The sequence below is a fragment of the Lutjanus erythropterus genome, chromosome 18 (genome assembly GCF_056507025.1).
Source record: "Lutjanus erythropterus isolate fLutEry1 chromosome 18, fLutEry1.hap2, whole genome shotgun sequence".
In the NCBI taxonomy this organism is placed as follows: domain Eukaryota; kingdom Metazoa; phylum Chordata; class Actinopteri; order Lutjaniformes; family Lutjanidae; genus Lutjanus; species Lutjanus erythropterus.
Window position 1 is genome coordinate 12294470 of NC_139334.1, and position 14086 is coordinate 12308555.

Consider the following 14086-nt stretch of genomic DNA (forward strand, 5'->3'; position numbering starts at 1 on the left):
AAATTATGTAATTTTCTGAACTTACCACTCTCTGAGCTGATGTTAATATTTTGTGAACGTGCCCAAAAAATATTCAGTTATTATAAGTTGTGTGTCCAGTCCTACCTCATAAAATTCTGAACAGATACCAAAAGATGCTTTAATTGCTTAGAGTTTTTCATACATTTTAACTGTTATTGTCTGTTTTTACCGTTTTTTCTCAAATGGGGGTATCTTTTCTCCTGTGGGTACTTTGGAGTACTGCAGGGGTTACATGAGTGTTTCTTTCTTTCTTTTTAAATTTAAAAGATATAGGCATGCTTGATTCCTAAACTATATATACTAAAGTAAGTTCACTTTTAAAAAGTAAATGTATAAAAAGGTGTATTAAACCCTTCCAGACCTGAGCATGTGACAGAATGATTAACAAGTCAGGAGATGAGAGAAAAAAAAATCTGCTACACAAATTATATATTTTTTTTTTCTGAGTTTTCTATTATCTGTACTCTTTTTATTCTTAAATACTTGATAGTTTCCATGCTTCTCTAAAAACTGCACTAAAAACAGGTCATATGAAATGATCTGAGAAGGGAATACCACTCTTTGGTTGAACTGATCAAAAACTCAAGAAGTCGCAAGTAGACATTGCTTCACTTGAAAAAAGTCAAAAGTTACAAGCCACAAAGTGTGGGACCAGTTTGTCCATGTCACGCATGTCTTGACATCCAGTGCCCTTGTGACGTCACCCCCTCTACCTAACAACATATCTTTGAAATACATGTCAAAGTCCAACAGGTTTGTAATCAGGGCTACAGAATAGGGCTGCAACTAATGATTATTTTAATTATCAGTTAATCTACTGATTATTTTCATGCTTAATTGATTAGTTCATTAAAAAAAAAGTAAAAAAAAAAATAAAAGCTCATCACGATTTCCTAGAACCCAAAGGTAGGTCTTCAAATTTCTTCTTTTGTCCAGCCCACAGTCCAAAGACTTCTAATTTACTAACATAAAGAAACAAAACCAAATCCTTACATTTAAGAAGCAGGAACCAGAAAATGTGTGACATATTTGCTTTAAAAATGACTGAAACAATTAGTAGATTATCAAAATAGTTGGCAGCCAATTTTCTTTCAATTGACTAATCGTTGCAGCTCTTCTACAGAAAAATAGTCCATTAAGTAGGGTTTAAAAAGAGGAGGTTATAAACTAGTTCTGTAATGAAACAGCTTGACACATTATTCCACTTAGCCTAATGTTGTCTTCACATTTTTGGTCACAAGCTAGATATATCTACAACTAGTACAAATAATGAAGTTTTTGCATCTTGTCTCCATGCTGTGGAAGTGATAACTTTTTTCTTTGTGTTGGAACACAAGGCCACAGATATTTTTGAACAGTGCGTCCTCATATTGTCGTGCTGTACGCTCTAACAGGCCTGAGAGGAACTGGATAGTAATATGGAAGGTCCCAGTCCCTGTTGGACACTGCGTACGAACTGGAGTGCCGCATGGCCCGATCCACATAACCGGAGATTGTTGGGATCTCCTCCCTTGGGTGGTCTCCACAGTTGGGGACCGTGGGTGTGACAAAGCTCTGCTTCATTTTGTAGCGGCTGGTCCAAGCCTCCATTGGTCGGAGCTGCGCTGGCTGCACTGAGAGGTCATACTCTTCCTCATATTCCTTTTGGCTCAGGAAGTCCCTCAGCACCTGCTTGAAGACAGACGCCAGCTCCCAAGGTCTTATGTTGTTAGTGGCAAGCACCTCACGAAACCTGTGGAAGGATGCAACCAGCAGAATTAAAAAAGACAGAAGTTATATATTTACTGTACTAAATTATAAAATTACCATGATATCTCATCAAAGATTAAGGAAACATGCTGATATGGAATACTAGCTTCTCTGACAACAGTGCTACAGCCATGGCAGCTATTACTGTAGGGCATATTTCATAGTACAGAGGTATTTTAAAAACATTTCATGTGCAAAACTAGAAAAATAAATTAAAAAAATGCAAAACCTTTTCTCAAGTATATCAAGTTTTACCACCACTTATATAACTTTTCCGCCTGTTTTCTGACTTTTTAACCCTGATCCATGTCCATAAAATGGAAGTTGCACTGGTCTTTTTTTCAGCTTCTTTTCATCTTTGCTCTGCGCACTGTAGTGAGTTGTTAACAAGCTAAAACTAAAGCTATCCGTTTAACTTTGTTCGCTATATGTATATTCAAATTTGGATAAGCTCTGGAATTATTGGTTCTTTTATTTGTATGTTTAACGTTTCGTTGTAACTTATTATATACTGCTCTTTGTTTAAACAGAGAGAGGGCTCTGTCATGGTATTGTCAAATTGCATAATGTAGGGCAAATTTATACCGATGTACTTTCTCTGTCGTTTATACTTTCCACCCTAAACTTCAAACTATTTAATATACTGTAATTCGCTATTTGAACTGCCATTACTGAAAGCTGTAACTGTGTTACGTATTGCTCCTTTTAATTAAGCACTTGTTGAAGTAGCAAGGATTTGCATTTACACTGTGTCAGTTTTCCACATTTAAAGTTGGCACTTTATAATACTGATTAATTCAACCGTCACAAAATTTTAAGACCTGTAAGGTCTTCCAGCTGTTGAGTCTCTCGTAGTTTCAGGAATGACATACCCAGGACAACAGCACTGTTCCTTTGAAAATGGTTCAAACATTATAACACATTTCTTACTAAATATGTTTTTCTGTGGTAATGTTGTTATGTAAGCACACAGGAATGACCCAGTAGTGAGTTGTAAGGGAAATAAGTAAGTAGGTCACAGTGCTCAGCCATGTAGAACAACTCTTCAACCTTTTTCTTTTTTCTTTTTTTTTTTTGTTTTTTATTATCGTTCTAACATGGAGATGATGCGTGGAAACCCTGGCAGTCTGGCTTCATTCTGCCTTACAGGGCATCCTTCACCTTCACATGTTCACACTCTATATTGCCTGCCACTCTGACAGTAACACATAATGGCTTTCTTGGCAGCTTGCCCTGCCTCCCTTTCCCTTTGGGTCTTCTTTGCTTTGCCTGCTGTCAGGCCTTGTGTTGATACAGCAGCAGCTAGCCACTGTTGACAGCATACTAATGTGAGGATGGAGCTCGGCAAGGCCGCTACCAAACACCTGGAGAGCACGGTGGCTGCATGGATAGGTGGGATCTGAGCGCATAGGAACTCCAGCTGGTGTAGCTCTGATGTGGGGATGAGGGTCCGTAACCTGGGGTATTTCTGAAACCACCGGAGGCCCAGGGCGCTGTGGGCCAGCCTGTGCTCCCGCTCCAGCTCCCTCGCCAGGCGCTCACGTTCCTCCACATGCCACAGGAGCTCTCTGATCAACATGCGATTAGGCACGACCCCCGAGGTCTTTAGAGGTGCTGCTTCATCCTGTGCCTCCACTCTTGTGTCTTGGGACCATTTCATCCAGCTGAACAGGGGCATGACGGACACAGCAGACAGTCCTGGAAAACTGAAGAAAGAATAATTGTCTTTTTGGATTGCCATGAGTTCCCCATGGCGCTGTTTTAACACTGTTGAACATGCTGGAATGTCTGTGGCTTCAAGCTAGACCTGCGACTAATTTTTATTTTGATTAGGGACAATGAACTGTCGATCATTTTCTCAATTAATCAATTGGTTGTTTGGGCCGTAAAATGTCAGGAAAAAATGTTGATTGCCGTTTCCCCAAAGTCCAAGATTATGTCCACAAATGTATTGTTTAGTCCATAACTTAAAGATATTCTGTTTACTCTCATAGAGGACTAAAGAAACCAGAAATATATATATATATGTACATTCAAATATTCATAATCAGAAAATTTGGACATTTTTTCTTAATAAAATTACTCAAAATGATTAATCGATTATCAAAATAGTTAATTCAGTTGTTGCCAGCTAATCAACTAAAAATTGAAGCTCTATTTCAAACAGCATGCGCAGATTTCTCTTGGCCATGTGATGAACTGCGCAAAGGCAGATAGAACAAAAATATAAAAATTAACGAGAGAAATGGAAAAGTAATGTTTTTTTTTTTTTTAAAGGAAAATCAAATGTGATGACAAAGTAAGTAAACATAAATAAGTTCCTAAATTTATTAATTATGACTTCTGGCAAAAGCTTGCGCTTATACTCAAAATGGGGTCACAGTTTCAGCTTTGTAGACCACAATAAGAAATGTGTGACAATTGTGACCTTAGGGGATTAGGGCATGATGAAATATTGATGCTAGCGTTGCAACTATAAATTATTTTCAATGTTGATTAATCTGCCATTTCTTTTCAGAATAAATCAAATTGTTGTTCAGTCTATATAATCTAAAGAAATTGACAAAAATGCTCATCACAACTTCCCAGAGCTCAAAGTGATGTCTTCAGATTGCCTCTTTTGTCCAACCAACAGACTCTTCATTTATTACGATAAATAACAAAGACGAGAAGCAAATGTGGACATGTAAGATGGACCCAGCAAATATTTGACATTTTTGTTTGAAAAATGACTGAAAAGATTGATCAATTATCAAAATAGTTGACAGTGAAGGATGACCACTCCAACACAAAGCTGACCTCTGGTCTCTGCCTGATGGCTGATCTCATTGCCTTTAGTCTGGGTCAAACTCTGTGAAGGACAGTGCCCCAGGTGTGTGTATTTGGCTTTTTTCCCCAGACTGATGGATTCAACACAGCTTCCACCTGGGATTCAGATGGATTACACTGCCCACAGGGTCAGAGGTCAGCCACAAAGAACAAACTGTACTATGGCTTTATCCATTGTAAGGTTGCAAACAGTTTTTCATGTATTTGATATGATTTCTGCTCAAGATGTCTGAAAAATAACCAGTACTTAATCAGTCCTTCAGCATGTGCAAGAGTTAATTATCACACTAACATCTGGCTGAAAATTGAAAGGAAAGATCTGTACTTACAGGTGAAAACTGCACAGCTGACGCTTTTGTGAGCTATTCAGAAAATCGGCATAGATGAGCTTTTCACAAAGTACAGCCTCCAGTTCTTTTTCTCCATGGGTCAGTCCATGTAAACTTCATTGCTTCACTTGCTGTCAACTATGTCCCTTGGTGTCAAATGCCTTCAAAGGAGCACACCACTTGATTGTCGGCAGCAATCCTCTAATGTGCCTCGGTTGTTGGAAGTGTATTCCCTCTGTGTTGTAGTTGTCTTGTCCTTATCCCTCCCACTGCTCCTGTCATGCAGACTTTTTCCAGGAGAGTTAGTCACACACTGCTTACTGACTAAGAGTTGTCACCTCTCCTCTCCTTTCACCCTACTCTCCTCTGTGCAGTGTGCAGCTTTGTTGTAAGGTCAGCTGCTTTGTAGCTTCCACGTAACGTGTGCATTGGAGAGAAAGGAAGAGGGCGAGAGTGCATGTGTGCACACGAGCCGTGGGTGTGTTGTATTTGAGCTCCTCTTAGTACTGTCAGGGTTTGTGCCTGCTGTTGCGATAAAATCCTCCCCTCACTAAGAGAGAAAGTGAGAGGCGCAGACAACTGGGAATGCTCTCCTGGCTACACTGCTGTGGGCCTGGTGAAGCTGACCGGAGGGAAAGAGGAGAGGAGGCAGAGACTGTGAGCGAAGTTACAAATGTTACCAAGTAATGAAGTGGGTGCTGCTGCTGGTAAGTTCACCCACTGTGAGCTTACAGTTGAAGCTTACTTTTAATGATAACCTCAATCTTATATAACTTAGAATCATCGGTTTATATGTGATTATAAAAACACTTGCATTTCAAAAATTGTCCATATTCTTGGGCGTCTGGTGTGTTAAATACCATTGAATACTGTAGTGCCCAGCATTAGTCTCAAGAGACTTAGCTAAGAGGATGACAGCTGACAAATTCTTGCATATTAGCAGTGTAACACATTATTACAATCAGAAATTAAACAAAGCACCACAGTTGGTTCACAGATCTGAAAGGGATCTTATATTTCAAAGGCAGTTAAGTAAAGCTGCCCCTTTAAGCCTGTCCTTGCACACAGAATTTTTATATTTTTATTTATTTATTTTACCTTCATTTAACCAGGCAAGTCTTTAAGAGCAGATTCTTTTTTTTTTTTTTCCTTTCTGGCAAAAGGCAAGAGCCTCTTGGGGGAAGGGGGCTGGGACTGAAAGGGTACCAAAAGTTTTATTTGGTAATTGCATGTTTCTTACCACATTGCTTCTTGGGACTTTGACAGTTCTGTTTTCTAAGATGAAACTAACAGGTGTAAGCTGAACAGTAGACCTTTTTATGGCAACTATACTGATATGAATACAGTAGGTTAAACACAGATAATTACCAGTGATACTAATTAAGATCCAGATCAGTGTAGTCTAGCAGAGCCTTTCCAACATGCACAATAGCAGCACCTGAACTCTGACTTGTATGGAACAGAACCTAAATTAGTATCGCACCTGTATTTACACTACTGTTTTATATCACTGGCTGCTGTGAAAAATGCTGTGAAATATTTTGTTTTACTTATTCGTTGCTGCAAACAATTCTTAAAGGTTGACATTTTAAATTCTTACTCATTGTGGCTTACTTTTTGTCATCGTTTTATTTACATAGCCTAGCTTTCTTGTCCATAATAAGTTAAATTAAAAACTGCTTAAAATTGTTTTATTTTTGTCTCAGCCCTACAAAAGTTCCTGAAGAGGGCAGCCTGAAAAATGAGAAAGCTGATGGAGGGCGGATCCAAAAACCAGAACCTGCAGGGAGTGAGTATTAAACTTAGTTAGCTTGTTTTTTATCCTCCATCATACTCAAATAGTTAACATTGTTTCTTGTGCTTTTGATTCTGTATCCTTAGGTACTGCTCCTCCTCCACTTGCCAGCTACAAGTACCCCAGCTTGCCCATAACCAAAAGCAGGAAGGAGGTACAATGTACCATCCATACACCACATACACCCAACCACACAGCCTGATGGTCTGAAAGTGCACTTTCGTTCTCCTGAAGTACTTTGTCTTTTGTATGTTTTACTGAAATTACCATAATGTCCTCAGGACACAGGTGCACTTAAGCTTTTACTGTTTGCTCAAGATGAACCAGAAATTTTCTGTCTATTAAAGAATAGTGTGTGTGTGTGTGTATATTTTAGGAGCTCATCCTGTCATTTAAGCTGCGCTTTCTTAATGCAGATTATGAAGTGTGGACTTCAGTTACAAATCAGCTTAGCATGTCCATCTGCTCCACAATTTCGTAACTTATTTTTGTCTTTCTTTTTTATTTCAGTGATATGGCACAAATAGCCAAATGGGGTTTTAACTATGCACATGTGTCTGCTTGTGTGTTTGTGTGTTTGCATGTGTGTGTGCGTGTGCTTCCAGCTGATTTCTTTCATAGAAAACAACTCTGTAGTGATCGTTCGAGGAGCCACAGGCAGTGGCAAGACCACCCAGCTGCCACAGTACATTCTGGACCACTACAGTGAGAAAAATGTCTCATGCAACATTGTGGTCACCCAACCACGCAAAATTGGAGCCACCAGTATTGCTCGATGGGTTGCCACACAGCGCAAGTGTACCCTGGGTAGTCTGGTGGGATATCAGGTTAGTGCAACATTAAGACAGAATCTGATACTCAAACCAAATTTCTATGTTTGTCTCACGATAAAAATGGGAGAAAATAAGAGGAGAGTGACACTTATGCAGATGTCATGGAGAACTAGTTACTGACTGAGCATTGACCAGTTGTGATTCACATTGGTTGAGACTGCACAAAAACATTGCATCCCACTCACAGCTTAAAAAGAGAGTATTTGTATGCTTGTGTTAACAAGCTCTTGTGTGTGCGTTGTTGCCAGGATGTTTTGTTGTACAGAGCAGCACATCTAATAATAACCATTTTCTCCTCCATTTGTTGCAAACCTGTGGAGTTAAGGATGATGTCATTGACAGTGGGAGCAATAATAAATAGTCTGTGTTACTAAGAGATAAAATGCTCAAGTTATGCAGCATAAGCTGAGTACTGTTTTTTTTTTTTTTTTTGTTATTTGCACATCTCAATGGTGCTTTTAATTTTTTTTGTCTTCTGACCATCTGAAATATCTCCATTTGCTGTAAGAAGAAAGCTCTTTCCTTATTCCCTTTCCTGCTTTTGTGTTGGTTTGTCAAAGTCGTGTAGTCAATGAAAGATAAGTTATTTTGTGCTCAGTTAAGTTGACGAACCAAAAATTATTTCCCTGAGGTTGGACACAGGGCTAGCAATGGATTTTTATCATGGTTTGCTGCTGGTATTTTCGTCAAGACCAAGCAGAAAAAGTCCTGTTGGCATTGCAGATAGTTGTTTTTAAGACACTAGAAAAAAAGTTGAAGCCTAAATCTGCTGTTGAGGAAGCAAATTGTGGCCTCTCCTGTTCACCTTCCTCAGGCAGGAGAGTATAACCTTATTGACAGGAACTGGTTGTGCGTCTGTGCATCTTTAAATAACAGGAAGAAGTGGCTTGATTTGGAGTTGTCTGGAGAAGATATTCCATCCCGATACGGATTCTGATACCTGAACTCTGCTAGAATAAAACAACAAGAAACAACAACTACTAGATGACCACACAAATGAATTTTAGTCTCTAGTCAGAGTATCAAAAAGTGATTTTGTTTTATGTCTTGCCCAGATTTACTAATAAAACTTTGACTATTTGTATTTCAGGTTGGACTGGAGAAGATAGCTACTGAGCACACTCAGCTAATCTACATGACTACAGGAGTGCTGCTGCAAAAACTGGTTTCAGCCAAGTGCCTCACAGAGTACTCTCACATTTTTGTAGACGAGGTGCATAAACAATTTTTAAATGTACATTTCTCGTTTAACTGGTATCTTAAGATGAGTTAGTTTTTTGCTCTTGTTTTTGTTTTTTGCTGTGATTTTATATTTATATTGTATCATGATGAAACTTGTGATTTACACCCCTAGTATCATTGGTAACACCTGTGTTTGCCCTACTGTTATACTCATTTATACTCCTACTTAGTGATTCTTGAATATTTGGTCAGAATTTAACCATTGAAGCATTCTTCCTTCGCCCAAGGTTCATGAGCGCACTGAGGAGATGGACTTTCTTCTGCTGATTTTGAGGAAACTTCTTCATTCCAACTCTCCTCATGTCAAGGTAATGTCAAGAGCAAGTAGAAATCCCTCCTTTGTCTTCCTCCTGCATCAGTTGACTTTGAATCATAGGACCCACATTTTTTTCAGGTCATCCTCATGTCAGCCACCATTAACTGCAGACAGTTTGCCGAATACTTTGCCACCCCAGTTCGAGGCAAGATGAACCCAGCCTACATTTTTGAAGTGGAGGGGGCCCCCTATGCCATTGAGGAGTTTTATCTGGATGACCTCCACAGACTGTTTCCATACAAGGTAACAAGATGGCAAATGTTTGATGATAGTATTTTTCTGTATTGAAAATCAAATAGCTAATGTGTGAATTTTGTGGGTGTGTTCATCAGGTTGAGGTGCCTCATATAGATGACCCTCACATTTCAGTGGACATGTACAATCTTGCCGTTTGTCTTATCCAGAGCTTGGACGAGATGGAGGGAAAAGATTTCAGGTGAGGCCTCAGTATTTTTAGCTCACTTGACTACTGTAATACACAAAAAGTAATGATGATGTGTTTGTGTTTCAGTAGCAAGGCTGAGAAAGTAGGTGGCAAGCCTACATTAGAGCGTGGCAGTGTGCTGGTCTTCCTCCCTGGTGTACACGAGATAAGCTACATGCAGGGGGCCTTGGCCAAGCTGGCTCACAGAAGGTTAGCTTTTGATTTCATCTCTTTGTTGAATCAATCTCTGTAGCTAATATCCATTGTTCTCTGTCTGCTTTGTTGGTTTCCTTCTGCTAAAGTGAGTTTGTGAGTGAGTGTTAGTAATAATCATCTAAATTAGCGTGTCTGAAATCCATAGTGCTTGTTAGTTTGGGTTACTTCTCACTTGTGATGAATGTTTACATTTAACAGTGCAATGAATATACTTCTGTTGTTCAGACTGCAAGTTTATCCTCTCCACTCCGCTGTGACCCTGGAGGAGCAAAATGGGGTGTTTCTGTGCCCTGTTCCTGGATACAGGAAGGTAAAAAACGATCATGCAGTGGGACATTTTTTGGCATATTAATGACTGTGTACTCAAGGACATGTTGTATTTTCAGTGAATTACAATTTCGGGGGGGGGGGGGTATAAAACCTATTGTAAAAAATAAAATGTATTTTATCGACTTTGGTTGGCTAGGGGTTGCAAGTCATTAACGACTCCTAGATTAAGAACAAGGCTCACCTAGTCTGCTTCAGGCAACATTTTGGCCTTTGTTGTGGCTCAAAAACTTTCATAGAAAAGATTAATTTCATCTTAAATCAGAGCACCTACAGAGTACTTCCATACCCAGTATCCACTCAAGGTAGGCTTGATACGAGATGACTAAATTCCCATGTTCTTCACTGTACTGTGTTGGCCTCTGATCTATGTCTGTCGGTTGTGGTAGCATGTGTTGCCTGGCAGAGTAGAGTGCACTCCTCAGGTCTTACTCTGTCTCTCATCTGTTCTTACTACTTGTTATGCTGATGATCTCCTCATCTCAACAGGTCATCCTTTCCACCAACATCGCTGAGAGTTCAGTGACTGTTCCAGACGTCAAATATGGTGATTTTTTTTCTCAGCATCTGTTAGCTTAATGTGTTTTCTTGTAATGAAGTTTTAGAAAATTTCAGTTGGTACTGGTGCTTTTTTTTTTTGTCGTTACAGTGATTGACTTCTGTCTGGTTCGTCACATGGTCTGTGACCAAGATACCAATTATCAGTCTCTGCGTCTCACCTGGGCGTCAAAAACCAACTGCAACCAGCGTCGAGGTACAATACTTACAGCACAGAACTTGACCTCTAAGAGCAAGTGTCTTTTTGTTTCTCTCCTTTAATTCTCATTTCTTCTCTCTGTCAGGTAGAGCAGGTCGAGTGTCTAAGGGCTACACTTACCGTCTTGTTACCAAAGAATTCTGGAGGAATGGAATTCCAGAGTACATGATCCCTGAGATGCTGGTGAGAGAATGTGAAGATGATCAGAGATTTTGCTTCCTTTTTTAAAACTCTGCTTGTCCATAATCCGAGCATCACTCTATACCATACTGTTTGCCTTCTTCTCAGCTTGCCCCGTTGGGCAACATCATGTTGAAGGTGAAGTTGCTGGACATGGGAGATCCCCGCTCCCTCCTCTCCACAGCCCTTTCACCCCCCAACCTTGGTGACATAGTGAAGACAGTGCTCCAACTGAAAGAGGTAAATAAGTGCAGATTGCTGATTCTCATCTGAGAGAGCCATTAATGTCCAGTCGAGCAAGTCTGAATCTGTGGCTGTAATGACGTATTTGGGCGGGCAGCTGACCACCCAGCTCTGTCATAGAGTGTTAGACCAGGAGTGCTCTGACAGGAGCTCTGCGTCAGCCAGTGTTAGCATCTTCAAGTCTGTTAGGTGAAGGTAATGAAGGGCAGTGCTGTGTCATTAAATGTTTTGTGTGGGGAAGGGAAGATAGAAGAAGTGTATGTTAATTCTGGTTTCTTTCTAACACTGACAAAATATAGTGTACCTTTTTATTTTATACCATTCTTCAGAACAAGGTTACAAAGTTATTTGTAGTAGAAATACAACAAAAATGAGTAAAACCAGCACATTTTATTACGTGGATAACAGAAAACAACAAGACAAAAGCAGTGAATCAGTAACAGGCATAAATAAAGGTTGTTTTGATAACAAAAGTTACTACTTTTAGAGAGGTCATTTTAAAAGGTTTAAAAGATATAGTCTGTCTATAGATATAAGCAAAATTGTAAATTACATTTATCAGAAACTAATGGTAAAATAGTCAAGATAAAAAAAATAAGCTTTGATCAGTTAGAGTTTGACCCAGTAAATTAGATTTTGGCATAGAGAGATCAGCAATTGTCATGTCTAAATCCCTAAAAAAAAAAAAAAAAAAAAAAGCAAGATTTGGTATTTTTTGAGATTTGGCACTTCCAAAGTGTAATCCACTTTACATACAGGAGACAGTCTAGCCCAATAGCCCAGCCCCAGTTCTGGCATGACATGGACACTCCTCTGAGCTGGCATTCCTCCTTCCCTGGCGCCTGAAAACCTCCGCCTCTACCTGACAGCAGCTATATTAGCAGCATTTTGTTTCACTGCCCATCAGGAAACTGGGTAGAGGCAGAGCAACCAAAGGATATAAGTGGGAAAACCAGAAAAGATTTTCTCCATAAAATATTTTTCACCAAAATCAGTGATGTAATTGGTGGTGCGTGACTTAGTGCCATATAGGGTTCTTTACAACCTTCTCGCAAATGTGAGAACAGGTGTACAGGGCGTCTAGTGGAAAGACAGAGACATTCACCCTATTACAAGTCAATGTAACGTCAAAAAGATTATGAAGCTGTTGTTAACATGAAAAGTTAAAGCTAGCTCGGCTATGTTTAGGAGTTGATTGAAGATGTAAATAAAGCCTGTTCTCTTTACACATACTGGATGTTTCATTCTGTAGATGGGTGCCCTATCTGCAAAAAGTGATGGGAGGAATCCAAATGAGGATGGCCAGCTAACGTTCCTGGGCCGAGTGCTGGCCCACTTGCCTGTGGATCTGTATCTAGGGAAGATGGTTGTCCTGGGCCACGTCTTTGGCTGCCTGGATGAGTGCCTCATCATAGGTCAGTCTGTCTATTACTGTAATAGACTTCAGTTACTGCATATGCAAATGTTTACAGTTGTACAGACAGCTTGGTCAATAAATCTGTCATGACTGCACCCTTGGAAATGTGTTTGTGTGCATCTAACATGTTTTGTGGGCTGTTTGCATAAACTACAATAACTATTTATTTTATCCTCAGCTGCCTCACACTCTCTGAAGAGTTTCTTTGCTATACCCTTCATGCAGCAGCTTGCCGGCCACAGGTGATTCACATCCAGCAGCTGCACTGAGTCACAGACTTCAGTCTAGATCATTTTTGTCATTCACTAAGGTGGCACAAGAAATTAGGGACATTATATTATCATGTAACGCCATAACATCCAGACAACTCTGTTGACTATTGAGTCACTTTTACATCTTCAGTCACATCACAGTGTTGTGTTGCTAATGAGATGCCCTGCAGTAGAAAGCAGATGCTGACAGTACAAACAATGGCTTTTCTGTGAAGATATGAAACACTGCAAAAAAAACAAAACAAAAAAACAAACAAACCAAAAGAAAAAATAACAACAGAAAAACAAAAGTGTGTTATGTTAAAAGTATACCCTTAAATCTGATTTTACCTCTGAGATATTTGGTTTTTTTTTTCGGGAGTTTTTTCTGGAAATTATTAACTTTATTGTTTTTTTGTAAATATACACTCATTCTGAATTTAATGCTGGGAACACGTTTCAGTTGGGACAGTTGCAATAAAAGACTGGGAAAGTGTGGAAATCTCAAAAAGCATGTTTGGAACATTCCACAGATTAACAGGTTAATTGATAACAGGTGATAAGATCATGATTGGATTTTCATCCTTGAAAGGCTCTGTTGTTCTGAAAATATAAACAGTACTGTGCAAAAGTTTTAGGCAAGTGTGAAGAAATGCTGTAAAGTAAGAATCGTTTCAAAATTATAAAATGTAATTGTTTATTTTTATCAATGTACAAAATGCAAAGTGAGCGAACAGAAGAAAAATCTAAATCAAATCAATATTTGGTGTGACCACCCTTTGCCTTAAAAACAGCATTGCATCTGTTTGGGATTACATGAAGAGACAGAAGGATTTGAGGCAGCCTACATCCACAGAAGATCTGTGGTTAGTTCTCCAAAATGTTTGGAACAACCTACCTGCCAAGTTCCTTCAAAAAGTTTGTGCAAGTGTACCTAGAAGAATTGTTGCTGCTTTGTTTTAAAAATAAACAATTACATTTTAGATTTTGCACAGTACTGTATATATATTTCATGGGCTGAGAGAAAAATGTCTATTGATAGATATTTTTCTTTATCATTCCTCTCACAATTGTTGCAAAAACTGTGCTATGAAATTATTTGTATTGAAAATATTTCAGTATAAATATTTCTAGTAAGTTATTTCTTATGTCACCAT

General features: G+C 39.1%; 2 protein-coding genes across 2 annotated transcripts in view; one reads left to right on the forward strand and one right to left on the reverse strand.

The window, feature by feature from the left end:
- tdrd9 (tudor domain containing 9) overlaps nt 1–14086 on the forward strand; it is a 28978-nt gene that overhangs the window by 888 nt on the left and 14004 nt on the right. The window contains exons 2-16 of the mRNA XM_084742618.1: nt 6635–6717; nt 6810–6877; nt 7329–7550; nt 8647–8769; nt 9026–9106; nt 9193–9357; nt 9447–9550; nt 9626–9748; nt 9980–10064; nt 10571–10628; nt 10731–10835; nt 10924–11021; nt 11127–11258; nt 12514–12676; nt 12857–12920. Of these exons, the coding sequence (XP_084598744.1) occupies nt 6635–6717; nt 6810–6877; nt 7329–7550; nt 8647–8769; nt 9026–9106; nt 9193–9357; nt 9447–9550; nt 9626–9748; nt 9980–10064; nt 10571–10628; nt 10731–10835; nt 10924–11021; nt 11127–11258; nt 12514–12676; nt 12857–12920 (1674 nt within the window). The remainder of the gene's footprint in view (nt 1–6634; nt 6718–6809; nt 6878–7328; nt 7551–8646; nt 8770–9025; nt 9107–9192; nt 9358–9446; nt 9551–9625; nt 9749–9979; nt 10065–10570; nt 10629–10730; nt 10836–10923; nt 11022–11126; nt 11259–12513; nt 12677–12856; nt 12921–14086) is intronic.
- On the reverse strand, nt 880–5315 carry rd3l (RD3 like). The gene is made up of 3 exons (XM_084742617.1): nt 4929–5315; nt 3135–3476; nt 880–1753 (listed from the first exon to the last, which is right to left on the reverse strand). Exons 2-3 carry the CDS (start codon nt 3446–3448, stop codon nt 1387–1389), a joined length of 681 nt encoding a protein of 226 aa, XP_084598743.1. The 5' UTR covers nt 3449–3476; nt 4929–5315; the 3' UTR covers nt 880–1386.

Excerpts from the sequence above, each read along its gene's own strand:
- rd3l (XM_084742617.1), bottom strand. The coding sequence starts at position 3,448 with ATGCCCCTGTTCAGCTGGATGAAATGGTCCCAAGACACAAGAGTGGAG. Across the intron at positions 1,754-3,134 it reads GCAGCCACCGTGCTCTCCAG|GTTTCGTGAGGTGCTTGCCA; the intron begins GTGTTTGGTAGC and ends ATCCTTCCACAG.